The sequence below is a fragment of the Nannospalax galili genome, unplaced genomic scaffold, assembly GCF_000622305.1.
Source record: "Nannospalax galili isolate Female #2095 unplaced genomic scaffold, S.galili_v1.0 scaffold1104, whole genome shotgun sequence".
In the NCBI taxonomy this organism is placed as follows: Eukaryota; Metazoa; Chordata; class Mammalia; order Rodentia; family Spalacidae; genus Nannospalax; species Nannospalax galili.
The window spans coordinates 406,765-420,669 of NW_008350769.1; the positions used below are offsets into that span (position 1 = coordinate 406,765).

Below are 13,905 nucleotides of genomic sequence, written 5' to 3' on the forward strand. Positions count from 1 at the left end.
ATAATTTAATAATATTACAATAATTTTTATTATTTATTTTATGTATATGAGTGTATTGCCTGCATGCATGTAAATGCACCTGTGTTGAGCAATGCCTGTGGAGGTCAGGAGAGGGTGTTGGATCCCCTAGAACTGGAGTTCCAGGTGATTGTTAGCCACCATATGGGTGCTAGGAATTGAACCCTGCTGTTCTGCAAGAATAGCCAGTGCTCTTAACCAACTGAGCCATCTCTCTAGCCCCACATGCCACCTTTTGACCCACTGAAGACCAGAGAAGCTGCTTTTGTGGGGCTGTCAGTACCAAGCTTCTTTTGCTTTATGTATAATAATTTGCATTTCCTGTAAACTTGTTAATAATAAATTAATTAGTTCAAGTCCCGCTGGCAATGACAGGGCTCACATGCTATTGTATAGGAACCCTTGAGGAGGAGATGGCTCAATCGATGCTGGCCTCAGAGCACACTGCAGGTGTAGACCTTCAGGTGGCAAATGATTCATGCCATCAAATCAGCATATGTGGGCTTTCTCTTTTTGTTTGAAGTTTCTTGTCTATAATTTAAAAAAAAAAGATTTATCCTTATGTGTATGAGTGTTTGCCTAGTTATGGACAATAGTGAGTCACTGAGTGGTGAGAACTAAACCAGGTCCTCTGCATGAGCAGCCAGTGCTCTTAACCACTGAGCCATCTCTTCAGTCCCCAATTATGTTTTTTAGATTTTACTATCTCAGAGAGAGAGAGAGAGAGAGAGAGAGAGAGAGAGTGTGTGTGTGTGTGCGCACGCAAGCGTGAGCACATGAGTGCAGATGCTCTGGGAAGCCAGAAAAGGGCAAAAGATCCCCTAGAGCTGGAGTTATAGGTTGTTATGGACCTGAATCTGGTCTTCTGCAAGAGCAGTATCTGTTCTTACCTGTTGAGCCATTTCTCCAGCCTTTCTGCCAATTTCTTTCTTTCTTTTTAATTTTTATTTATTTATTTTTTTTTATTTTATATGTATGCATGTAACGCCTGCATGTAGGTAAGTGCACCCGTGTCGTGCAATGCCTGCTGAGGTCAGAAGAGGCTGTCGGATCCCCTGGGACTGGAGTTACGGGACACCTGTTAGCTGCCATATGGGTGCTGGGATTTGAACCTGGGTCTTCTGCAAGAACAACCAGTGTTTACGGACAGTTGTTAGCTGCCATGTGGGTGCCGGGATTCGAACCCGGGTCTTCTGCAAGAACAGCCAGTGTTTTTAACCTCTGAGCCATCTCTCCAGCCCCTTATTATTTTAATTTTATGTGTATGAGTGTATTGCCTACATGCATGTAAGTGCACCCACATCATGTAATGTCCACAGAGGTCAGAAGAGGATGTCAGATCCCCTGGAAGTGGAGTTATGGATGGATGTTAGCTGCCATGTGGGTGCTGGGAACTGAACCCGGATCCTCTGCAAGAGCAGCCAGTGCTCTTAACTGCTGAGCCATCTCTCCAGTCCCCCTTTAAAAAATATTTTTTTTTTCCTCTCTGCTAGTTTCCAATGGTGTCATTTTCTGGCCCACTAGCAGCAGCTGGTATGACATCTTTTACAGAAGACATGAAGTACAGAAACAGATTCTAGCTCATGGGACCTTAAGGGCCCAGAAACCATCAACCAAAATGGCTATCTCTCTGAGCCTTAGAACTTTGTGAGGAGGGAAGAAGCGCTTCTTGGGGACATGAACACGAACTCATGTACCTGGACAGTAATGCTGAGTACCGCTGCAGAACTCAGTTGCCTCTAGCTGAAGTAATCTGGGGGGAAGGTGAGAAGAAGGCTCCAGGGGCCCTTCTGGTATTGTGTACACAGAGAGCAGCACAGAGGACCGGGTCTTACAGTTCTGATGTAGCCAGGCCTCGCTAGAGGGCTAATCCTCTCCAGAGCTCAGACTGTGCTGGAAAGACCAGTCAGAGTAAGCAGTGCAGGGAGAGGAGGCCTGCAGGCTGGTGGGGAATGCCACAGGCTCACTGGGAAGCCTAGGAAACTTCTAGGCAAAATGTATCTTCACTGGGAGCCAGTGCTTGTCTGGTAGTAATAGTTCCAGTCTTCTTTGCTCTCTGGATACTAAGTGACAGAAGTTTTTGTACTTCCTTTGCTGGCCCAGGCTTCAAGCATTTGGTCCTGCATCAGGTGAGGCACAAACCCCCAAACACCCACAACCTCATCTTTCTCCCCCAGTCCACATCCTCACCTGAGGGTCGTCACTGAGCTCACTGATGAGTATGATTTCTGAGTCTTAAAGAGCCTGAAAAAGACCTGCTTCTGTGCCTGTCCTGACTCCCCATCACATGCAGTTCAGCTGCAGAACCAGGAAATCCTTGACACCAAGCCCACACCTTGAGGCCAGTAAAAGGAAGCATCAAGAGGCCCTGACCTTCCTTCTTTCCAGCCTCACAATCTGAATGCTGACCCCATATATATATATATATATAACTATTTTTAAGACCTTGATATATATATATATATATATATATATATATACACATACATACAGACAGCCATGTTTGTAGAGATGGGCCTTGAGGAAGCAGGTCAGTCATACTATGCCTGAGGCTGGGTTGTCCCTGTGGCTGAAGGTCTGGAGCTGGCAGGGTTCCCTGGGCCTGGACTCAGGGACCACTTAAACACTTCCTTATGTTCTCCATACCCAACTGTGCCAAGCCCAGCAGGCTCTAACCACATGGCCCTTAAAATAGCTTCCTCTGCCCATGCCACACTGGCTTATCACAGCCCCCAAGCCTCTCCAACTCTGCCCTGAGCGACTAGCCTTTAGTGGACACAAACTTGGGCTCACCCAGGGGAATCTGTGAGTACAAGGGCAGCCAGAAGCCCCACACAGGAGAGTACAGGCTCTGTGGCTGTACAGCTTGGGCTGCAGGGAGCCCAGGGAAGTGAGGACAGGAGGAGCATGTGGGAGAGCAGGCTGTGGCCTGTCCAGTGCAGTTCTGTGATGGTTCCTTGTGGGACAATCTCCCTCATTCCCAGACATTTTCTCCTAGAGAAAATTATGGGGAGGAGGAGAATGAGGAGGAGGAGGAGGAGGAGGAGGAGGAGGAGGAATAAGGAGAGAAGAAGCCTAGAGCTTGCCATCAACAGTTAACAGGGCTTGAGATTTCATTCTGCATGGAAATAGCAAGCTGGGGCACGGGTTGGGGAGCAGGCCTGGGCCTTTGGGCTGTTCAAATACAGGTAAGCCCCAGACCTTGGTGATGCCAGGGCTCAGAAACCATGATAGAGAAGGGGCCGAATTCTAGAAGAGGTGATGCCAAACTGGCTCACCCAAGAAGGAGGGCAGGCTCTCTCCTTCAGAACTAGCCTCCTCACAGAGGAAGTCCGACAGTACCTGCTTCTCCTCGCAGAGCCTTCTCCACTGCGACACCCCTCTCCTCCAGCTGCCTCTGTTTCTCCTCCACCTGTTCCAGTTGACGCTGGATAATCTACCGAGAAACACAGTGTTAAGTGTCCAGCTTTCTCCTACCCCCGGCTTTCAGGAGGACCAAGGTGCAAACCCAAGGAGGGAGAAAGACAAGTGATGTCAAGACATTAGAAGAGGCTTTATGGTCAGTGTGGTGTGCCAACTGCCTGCAGCTGGATCCCAGGCATTGTTGTTGAGCCGACTCCAGATCACTGCTCTAAGCCCAGAGGGATGGACACAGTTGCAACAGGGGTCAGTTTCCTGGAACAGCATTTTAAAACTATTTCATCAAACCTTTATGATAAGGAGACTGCTAAGGCACTGGATGGGCATATTAATGAAGTCCCATCTCTAAGCTGGGCATAGTGGTGCATGCCTTTAATCCCAGCACTTGGGAGGCAGAGGCAAGTGGATCTCTGTGAGTTGAGGCCAGCCTGGTCTACATGGCGAGTTCCAAGCCAGAAAGGGCTGAAGCAAGATCCTGTCTCAAAAAAAAAGCAGTCTTGTCTCTATAAATTTATAGTCTAGGATATGAGTCCTGAAGATAGAGACTGATGACCAGAGGTACAACTGAGCTCTCCCCACCATATCCCAGGCCTGTCAGAGGCTGGGGCCACACACTGACTTTGAACACAATGGCTTCCAAGTGAACTAGTTGATTTTACAACTATTCTAGATCGAGGCATTTAGGAAACAAGCATGGCTCTCTTTTCATAGACAGTGCCACAAAGATGGGGTCTCTCTAGTGCACTGAGCTAAAGGCATTTTGGAGCTTCCATCTTGGAAGACAAGGATGCCCCGTCTGCCCCTCTGTCCTGGCTTCTTCACCCTCCTTGCTGTAGAGGAGGCCCTCTGGGAGCACAGGAGGATGTGCTACTTCACCTCCACCTGTACTTGCTGTCCCACCGACAATGTGTACCTGGGCTCGGTGCAACCGCTTCAGCTCCTCCTGCTTGGCCTGTCTCCGTGCTGCCTTCTGCACACGCCGTGTTAGCTTGGCATTCAGCTCCTCTTCTGTGTAGGTTCTGGGCTAAAGGGGATAAGAAAGAGCTCCTTAGGCAGTTGTATGCAGGTGGAAGATGGTTTAGGCACAGGCTGACAGGGGTATGACTTCTGAGGCATACAGGAAAAGGAAAAGGTTTGCAAAGTCAGGATCCTTTTATTTTCTTGTTTGGTATCAAAAGCCACATTCTTCAATGAATGGGGTTCCTAGTGTTGTTTTTCTTTTTTGAAACAGGGTCTCCCTGTAGCTCTGTAGCCTCAGCTAGGCTGGAACTCGCTATGTAGATCAGGCTGGCCTTGAACTCACAGAGATCTGCCTGACCCTGCCTCCCAAGTGCTGGGACTACAGGCATGTGCCACCATGCCTGGCTCCTAGTGTTTTTTAAAGGAGACAAAATAGGGATGATTCTATGTTAAATCTCAGTGAATCCAAACTAATTAACAAAGGTTAAAGAGGAACAGTGAGGATGACTTTTTGGGTCTGCAGAGGTAACAGTTGCCATGGAGAAGAGGGGTGGAAGTGGTCTGGCCAGGCTGGCTGTGGCCAGTCTGTAAGCTTGAAGGAGGCAACTGGGAGAGGGTCATGGCATCCACTAATGGCTGCTTGTGCCTGCCCGCACACAAGGGCCACGTTGCTCCAGAGCATCCAGTGACTGAACAGACAATGGGCAGTCACCGAGAAGCATGTGTGGAGGATTGTCTTCTTTTATAAGGCCCTCTTTATTGCCTCTTAGGAAACCAAAGGGACTTATAGATTTCCACATTCAGTTTGGGTCCAGACTTATCAGTTCTCTTCAAAGAGCTCAAATGACAGTAGAATAGGCAAAAGGCAGTCTCTAAGGATCGTTGCCGTGTCCCAGTGCCCCGATGGTTCAGAGTGGAGGGCTGGTGATTGCCCTTTGATGAGCTGTCCAGACCCACAGGGCAGTCTGTCCCCCACCCGACACCTCGAGCAAAATGACCACATGCACTCTAGTGACAGGAAGAGCAGGTGTGTCTCTTCCTCTGCCTCCCTGTGACACAATTAAAGAAGGTCTGACTGTGACAGCTGCATGCACATATGACACAGTTAGTGAGGACGCAGCCACAGGGCACAGCGGGCTGTCTGGGTGGTTAATCACAGACAGGCATGCAACGAGGACCGGCCAGGGGGGAATGAGACACTACCTTTGATGAACAGGCTCTCTTGAATGCCAAGGCGTGTGGTATATAAATCGACTTTTAAGGGGATGGCCACAGAAAACAAAACAAAACAGTAATGATGATGATTAAAAAATTAAATAGAATACAGAAATGGAGCAAAATCAGTTAGCGGTTTAAAACAAACACGAGACATACACACATGATCATTTTCCATAGTCACACAGGACTGCACAAGGAGGAAGATACAGACTCTAGCAGGCGAGTCTCACTGAACCCTGTTGTTGACTAAGGCTGGGATTCACTTTTCTATTTACTAAGCAGAAACTTCTTCTTCCTTACCATGCCCCGAATCTCCCCTCTGTTTAAAGGTGTGATGACAAGTCCCTTTTCTCTCTTAGTAGCCAATCCCTTTACTTGGGTTCCTCCCAATTAACACTCCTCAGCATGGAATGGGAGCAGGAGGGGGAGACTCGACATCACACACGGCACAGATGGAAAGGGACACTGACTCTTACTTGCACTCTCAACAGGCTCTTGATCCTGTTGGTGTTCTCAAGCAGGTCACATAGGTTGTCCTGGAACTGGTAAAGCCTGCTATTTCATGACTATACCCAGCAAAGGGAACTAAAACCACACACTTTGAATCACTGTGATTCAAAGAAAGTACCACCTTTCAGGCAGTCATAGAAATCTCTTTACATACCGAGCACAGCTACTCTAAGCCTTGGTTTAGTTGCCTTTGATTTTGTGGTCTTCTCATGGGCCAGATCATGTGCCTAAAAGGCCCTAAGGAGCAAGGGAGGGAGGCAACTGGAGTTTGGTGGCCTGCGGACAGGGAGATGCTGAGGATGACACAGTAGGGATCCACACAAAATGCCACATGCATGCTGGCTGGAGAACAGACTTGCTGCTTTTAGCTCTGAGCATGGGCATCAGACATCTGCTTGCTTAACCATCCTTAAGCAGACTAAGAACAAGGCCTTCATGTAGAACAGGGTAGCTTAAAATGGAAAAGCACAGATCATGACCACAGTGGCCTGGGGAGAACCCATAGGACCACAGAGTCACACCTAAGGAGGGGCACCAACACCTGAACCTGTTTGCAGTAGCTACTGTAAACGTTATGACAAGCCACAGAAGCCTCCTTCCTAACTCACCCACCACTGGGACTGGTGCTAACTTGGTAGTGGTAGTAACAGGGAGTGGAATCATGACACACTTTGGGTAACCTTGGGAGGAGTGCGGCCTGGGAGCACGGATGGCTATGGAACTGCCTCTGGGGTGTGAAGCAGGACAGGAGCTGGAGGAGGGCAGGTCAGGATCCTGATGGGCCACAGTGGCCAAGAAGTAGGTGGGTAGGCTGTACTTAAGGTCAGATGGAAGCTGGATGCGGCAGTGCACACCTTTAATCCCAGGACTCGGGAAGCAGAGACAGGAGGATCTCTGTGAGATGGAGGCCAGGTGGTTTATATAGCAAGTTCCAGGCCAGCTGGGGTTACTGGGAGACCCTGCCTCAAAAATGAAATAAAACAAAGCAAAAAAGAGTCAGATGAAAACAAAGGAGAGGTCAACAAGACCTCTGCCTGGCAGGGCTTCTGGTGGTTAAAAAACCCTGAATTGAGGCTAGGGAGATAAATCTGTCAGTAAAGTGCTTGCTTTGCAAGCAAGAAGACATGAGTTCGATCCCTAGACTCCATATAAAAAAAGTCTGGTGTAGCGGCATGTGTTTGTATCTTAGAGCTGGGGAGGTGGCCACAGGTGGATCCCTAGGTTGCTAGCCAGTCAGTTTAGCCTTATTGGTGCACTCCAGACTAGTAAGAGACCACCCTGTGTCTCTCTCTCTCTCTCTCTCTCTCTCTCTCTCTCACACACACACACACACACACACAACACAGACACCCACTTGAGGGATGACATTTGAGGTTGTTCTCTAGTTTCCACATGCATGTGTGCATACGTTTATCTGCATACACATGAACACAAACACACAAACCCTGAATTATTTATTTTGTGTAACAGACATTTAAGTAAAAAGGAAGCTTTTTTGTTTGTTTTGGTGTGTGCATGTGTGTATGTGTGTTTCCTATAAAAACCACACCTAGGTACTTGTTAGGGCTGGGGTCTGTGAGGTATGTGGTGCACTGGCCCTAAGAAGCCTGTGGTTATTGGATGGCTATACCCAGATAACTTCAGCATAGCCAGAGGGGGCAGCTGGCACTCTCTGCTGAGGCAAGGTGTTTCAAGTCATGGAGAAGCAGTGGAGAGATCTGATCACAATACCAGCCACAGGTGGAAGATTTGACACACGTGACATGAACTGTCCTCAACATGTGTACACTCACCATGGAGGCAGAAGGGACTTCCAACTACATTCCATTCTGTATCCCTAATGTTAGGATGAGACTCACACACACATTCACACAGCATCTTTGGTTCAGTTCTTCACTGCCTGACTGCCTGAGAGATCTCAGTATGATGTACTCGAAATGTTGGCTTGAGCCCCCATGGAAAGCACCAGCCTCCAGTCCTAAACTCAGCACTCGGGTGCAAGATAGGAGGTCTGGCTGTAGGCAGTAGGAAGGGAAGAGAAGCCTGTAGTTCTTGGTGCCCCAGAAAAGTGGAGAAAGAGCTGTTGTGCCCAGGGAGATGAATGCATGAAGAATGAGATTAGGATAAACTGGCTTTTTCTGGTTTGCTGAGTTATTAAAAGAGGAACTGGATCAGGCTGGAGGATGGACCTGAGCTACCATAGACCGCCCTGGTTGGTCTACCTGCCAACTTTGAACAGAGTAGAGGGGAGGATGCCCCATACAGGGTGTTGTGTCTCCTGCGCCTTGCTGCTGAGACCTTCCTAGATCTCAGTGTCCATCTGATCACTGTCACTGTGACAGATGCCCTGCTAGAACTCTCTGTTCCTCTCCCTCCTCTGGCTTCACTATATCTGGTTAGAGCTACCGTAGATCTCAAGAACCAGGAGACTGAACATGGTACCCAAGGAAAAGTAATGACACTGTAGGCTTCTACACTGAACCTTTACTTCTCAGGAGAACAGGAGGCTACCCCTTCTTCTAAGCCCTTGGGCAGAGAGAGGGCCCTGCCATAACTACTAGCACTCAAGGCCAGCCTCCAGAACCAGTTCCTTGACAGAAAAAGTCCTCTCTACTTAACTAATGCACCAGACAGTCAGGATGGCTATTCCATAGCAAGCTGCTCGTACCTCCTGCCCATGCCTAGTGCCTGGACCACACTTTCATGAGCCAAAGAGGTGTCTCAGCTCTTCTTCCACTGCCTGGGCCTGGTAGACTCTGCCCAGGGAGCAATGCCAGGCTGTTTCCTAACAGAACACCCTGGCTCCTTTATAGACTGAGGCAATACCCGCAAAGTATTTCAGAAGCCTGAGAGATTGCTCTGTGGCTTTTGCTTTTGGCCTTAGGCTGGCTCAGCACTTCAACGTCTGCCTGCTAGGAGACCAGAGCAGGCACTGGCTCTCCACTATAGCATTAGACTGGCTTTTACTATCTGTTCCTCTACCAGAGACTGACTCTTGGTCACCAGCCCTCCTGAAACCCTTCAGGGACTGGGCATACCTACCTCTCGCTTGGACTTCTGGGAGGATCTCTCAAGGATGTCGTCACTCGACAGGTCCGAGTCTTCTGAGAAACTCAGCTGGCGCCGGAGCTGTAATTCTACAGGGTAAAAAGAGGCCAGTGAAGACAGCAACCAACACCTCAAGCAAACAAGCAGCAAGACAGTTAGCCGAGATTAGTTTCTCTTTAGACCATTCCCCCCGCAACCCCCACAGGGAGACCTGAGCTTGTCCCCCAAGAAGTAGGCTCCTAGACACCTACCCAAGACCCTCTACTAGCAGGCCTCCCCTCTGCTCCACTCAAAATCAGGCTCTGCTTTGGGGGCGTGTGACTTTAGGAACCTACCTGAATTGGCCCTACTTAGTTTCAAGCTGGAGCTAGCATTATGTCATGAAGTAGAAACAGGCTGAGGGTACTCAGGGCTTGGTATGCTCTCTCCTAAGAACCCTTGGGGGAGCAGCACAGGATCTTCTCAGAACTGAATGGTCTGGGAGGCACCCCTCACCCCATCCCATGAGCATCCCTCTGCTGTGCATACCTGCTCTCATAATCGGAGATGCCCTGTGCTGGCCAGAGTCCACTGTGGCACCACTGGATGGGGTGCTAGAACAGGACTTCTCATCACTTTTCTTTTTCTTGTCCTTCTTGTACCCAGAGAAGACCGACTTCCACAGGGACTTGGGCTTGGAAGCCACTTCCTCTGGGAGACCCAGGCTAGGTTTCTCTGGGGGCTTGCCCTCCCCTTTGGATTTCTTCTCTTTCTTGTTTCTACGGGGGGAGAAGAGGGATGACCTCTTTTTGCTCTTCCCACTGGAGCCCTCAGATGATGTCACAGAGCCATCAGGGCCTCCTGAGTCTGATGGAGGGGAGACAACCTCCTCGCTGGTGGCTTCAGGCTTCAGGTTGGGCTCCTGGGAGCCTCTGAGGCCTGGGCGTTTGGGAAACTCCAGCCCTAGTTCCTTGCCCTGGGAAGGTACTGAAGGGCCTGTGCGGGACCTGGAGGCCGTGGCTGCCATCTCCATGCCCTGCATCCTGCTCAGTTGCTTGGCCATGGCATCTCGCAGAGCCTGACTCTTCACAGACTTCTCCCGGGCTCGCATGCGCTCCTCAGCCAGCTCCTTGGCTTCTGCAGAGACCAGAGGCAGTATCCTTTTCTGTGGCTGCACGTCACGCTTGAGGGGGGGCAGCTGCCCATTCTCCTTGGCCAGGGACTTCTCTGAACGGGACCAACAGGAGGGGGGTGTGAAGAATTTTTCTTGCAGACTTGAGTCCTCAGTCTTATCATCGTATGTGTCCTCCACATCATCAGCAAAGGGGATCTCATCCACACTCTCCACAAATGACTTCCGTACTTCCTCCCTGGGGGGCTGAGCTGGCTCCCGTGGGGGCCGTATGAATGTGGCAGGTGGGGGAGGTGGGATAACTGAGGCTTCCCTGCGCTCCAATGTCTCCTGATGGTGTTTCCTTCTCAGGGTTGCGGGCTCCTCATTGGGTGGTGGGGGTGGTGGTGGGCTGGAAGGTGGGGTGAGCATGGTGGAATCTGAGGTGTTGAAGCTCTGGCTGCCCAAGGTCTTCATGTTGGAGGAGCTGCCATGGAGGCCCAGGCCCGAGCTGCTGGACAAGTCCCTGCGCTCCTCCTGGTTGCTCCTGAGTTCCCTGTCAGAGGGTGACTTTGGAGTCAGCAGTGGGGGCTGGTCACTGGCTGATTTGGCCAGGCCCAGTCTTTTAGGAACAGGTGGAGGTTTCAGAAGACAGAGACCCTCATCCTGAGGGGACTTGTCAGCTGAATAGGACTTCAGGGAAACTGGCTTGAAGGCAGGTGAGGGGAAGCTGGGCTCTGATCCCTTGTTCCGATCCACAGGTGTGAGGCCCAGGCTACGGCGGATCTCTGCGCTCTTCATCCAGAACTCCTCCACCAGGTCACTGCGCTTCAGGGCCTCCTCCATGGCCAGAGGGCCACCTCGTTTGTCCTTGGGGTCAGCCTGGCTCTTCACAGGGAGTGGGGTTAGGGGAGTGGATGCTTTGGCTGGAACTGGCTGGAAGCGTATGGGGGACTCGGTGGGTGATGGGATAGTAGCCTCTGAGGAAGGCTGAGGTTGGGAACAAATGGGAAGTTGGGTGGAGGGAGGTGTGGAGGGGGCCAACGGAGACTGAAGGTGGGTTGGTGAGGTAGGCGTCCTGGCTTCTGGTACGGTGACCGGCTGGGATCGGATTGGAGATTGCATAGCTTTCTGATCTGTGGGGTCTTCAGCTTTGGGTTTCTCTCTGGGAAGCAGAGGTTCAGGGAAATGGTGCTCCTTGGGGGATTTCACCTTGGTGGCAACAGGGGCAAGTGGGACCCGGGTCCCCTACACAGATGGAAGAGAACAGATGCTTAGGAAGATACGGCTTCAATGGTGAGCAACCTCCCTTGGGGAGCTTTCTGTCCCCAAAGCCTACATTTATTGAAACAAATTCCTCACTCCATCCTTTTAGCTATTATTTAAAGAGCTCCAGGGGAAGCTTCCTCTTTTTCTGCTCTACCCGTTTTTTTTTTTAAAAAAAAACCTCTCTAGTTAGTCTGAATGGATTGAGCTTTCAGAGGTTGGTTCTTCCCATACATGTCCTTGGTTCTTGGTCCACTGACATGAGTACTGGCCAAGGACACTAATGAGCTTGGCTTTAATCCCAACCCACAATAACCAGAGCTCTGGGGTCTCCTAGGGATGAACATAGGGCTAATACTGTGAGGAGGTTTAAAATCATTACGTAGGAGAGCCTGTTTTGTAGAGACACTGTTCCCTTCCCAGACCACTCAGAAATGCCAGTCACCCCAGTGCCTCTCACTTCTCAGGTTAACCACCGGACTGTGCCATGTGGCCTGGAATTCCAAAGACTGAGGCCTGAGCCCTGACTCCTTCCTGATCTGCCTTCCACATGGTACTTCCCAGACCGCACTCCACAGACATTAGTAGGATACATTTACAGACTGCTCTCTAAAGTGATCCTCATACTGCTAGTGATCTAGAGGCCTATTTTTCATTTAAATAGCTAAACATTTATTTTAACATAAAGAAAAAATGTACCTACTATAAACCCATAGTTGCATAAATACCACTGTATTAATTTAAAAATACATTTGCCCAACCATTTCAAGCACTGAGCTAGAACCTGAAAGCTGCACCTATTGTCAACAGCCTATTTATGAGCATAGGATGTGACATGGGACCACATCCTCTTCAAGGTCTCAGGGTCCCATTGGTTCCTTGTCCCCTACAGTAAGCCTGAAAGCCTTACCTCTGCCACAGGGCTCTGGGCTGGGGAGAAGAGAATAGCTTGTTTCTGAGGGGACTGGATAGGGCTGGAGACTTGGGAAGGACCTGAAAAAAAGGGACACAGGGATTCACAACAGGAAATAAGTCCCACCTGCTCTACACATGTTGTGGGGGGGAGGAAGCCAGCTCCATGGAAGGTGTCACACTGCAGCCAGCCCACTGCTGTGGCAGGAGAGCAGAGGTTCAGATGGGACAACTTGTGTAGTGTCCCTGGATCCGCTTTCATCAGGCTGTTCTAAAACCAAGTGAAGGTACTCGGGGAGGTGCGCCCCCAACCCTGCAAGCTCCTGCTGCTGGCATTCTGATCAGTAAATGTACTTATGATCTGGGTTCTAAGCATTGTGCTATACCTTTGACCTTGCTCTCAAATGACCCACAAGGAAAGGGGCCACTGACTGGCACCATAGGCTCTGCTCTGGGGCCCTCACCTGGTGATACCAGCATGCCCCTGTGGTTTCTGGTATTCTTGAAGTTGCATCTCCTGCCGGCAATAGCAGCCCTACCTTTCTCCTGTAGCTTTGGCATGCTAGGTGGTTTCTCTTCCTCTTTTTCTGACACTCTCGGCTCCAGCTCTGCTTCCACCTTGGCCTGGTGCTGTAAGCGAAGGTCTGCTTCAGCATCGGAAGGGATGTCATCAGACCAGTGCTGATCTGGTGGAGGCAGAAGAGACACAAATTGCTACACACTTTGAGCCTGGGCTGTGCTCTTTTTCTGTGTTCCACTTCCTTAGGGAACAGCTCAATGGGTTGATCCACTGTGGTATATTGGTAGGTCTAAACCAGGCTCTGCAGTCACTGTAAAACAGGTCCCTTACCAGAGACAGATTTGCCTGCTCTTCCCTCAGCTTCTGAGACCCAGAAGAAACACCATCTTGACACAGATCTCCTTGCCTTCTGAGTGTGAGGTCTTGTGGAAGTCTGTGGTGTTTTTGCTTTTTGTGCATGTATGACATATGTATGTGTGTGTTCTTGCTCATGAGTGCACATGTAGGGGCCAGAGGTTAACATCAGGTGTCTTCTATGGTTCTTTGCCTTATCTTTTTGAGAAAGGGTTTCTCACTGAACCTGGAGCTTGCCTTTTCAGTTTAACTGGCTCGTCAGTGAGCTCCCGAGATCCGCCTGTCTCCAACCTCTCTAGTGCTGGGGTTGTCAAGTGTGCCACCATGACCAGCTTTTATATGGGTGCTGGGAATCTGAACTCATGTCCTCCTGCTTGTACAGCAGGCACTTTACTCACTGAGCCAACCCAATATCCCATGTGTTCACTTTTCAAATACAGTGACCATTAGGCTGGGTGTAATTCCAGCACTCAGGAGGCAGAGGCTGGTGGATCTCTGCATTTGAGGCCAGCCTGGTTTACATAGTGAGTTTGAGACCAGCCTGGTTCCAGGTCACCAGGGGCTATACAGTAAGACCTTGTCTCAAAAA

The 13,905-nt window shown here is 50.0% G+C and overlaps 1 protein-coding gene across 3 annotated transcripts in view; it reads right to left on the reverse strand.

Moving 5' to 3' along the window:
* The window catches only part of Mical3 (microtubule associated monooxygenase, calponin and LIM domain containing 3), a 203,394-nt gene that overhangs the window by 20,376 nt on the left and 169,113 nt on the right, over nucleotides 1–13,905 (reverse strand). For 2 of the 3 annotated variants that reach the window (XM_008847917.3, XM_029570834.1), the window contains 7 exons: nucleotides 12,982–13,128; nucleotides 12,441–12,523; nucleotides 9,703–11,512; nucleotides 9,169–9,263; nucleotides 5,602–5,652; nucleotides 4,352–4,462; nucleotides 3,361–3,454 (listed from right to left, as the gene is read on the reverse strand). In XM_008847917.3, the coding sequence (XP_008846139.1) occupies nucleotides 3,361–3,454; nucleotides 4,352–4,462; nucleotides 5,602–5,652; nucleotides 9,169–9,263; nucleotides 9,703–11,512; nucleotides 12,441–12,523; nucleotides 12,982–13,128 (2,391 nt within the window). The remainder of the gene's footprint in view (nucleotides 1–3,360; nucleotides 3,455–4,351; nucleotides 4,463–5,601; nucleotides 5,653–9,168; nucleotides 9,264–9,702; nucleotides 11,513–12,440; nucleotides 12,524–12,981; nucleotides 13,129–13,905) is intronic. The other variant, XM_008847918.3, reaches the window with a different exon arrangement.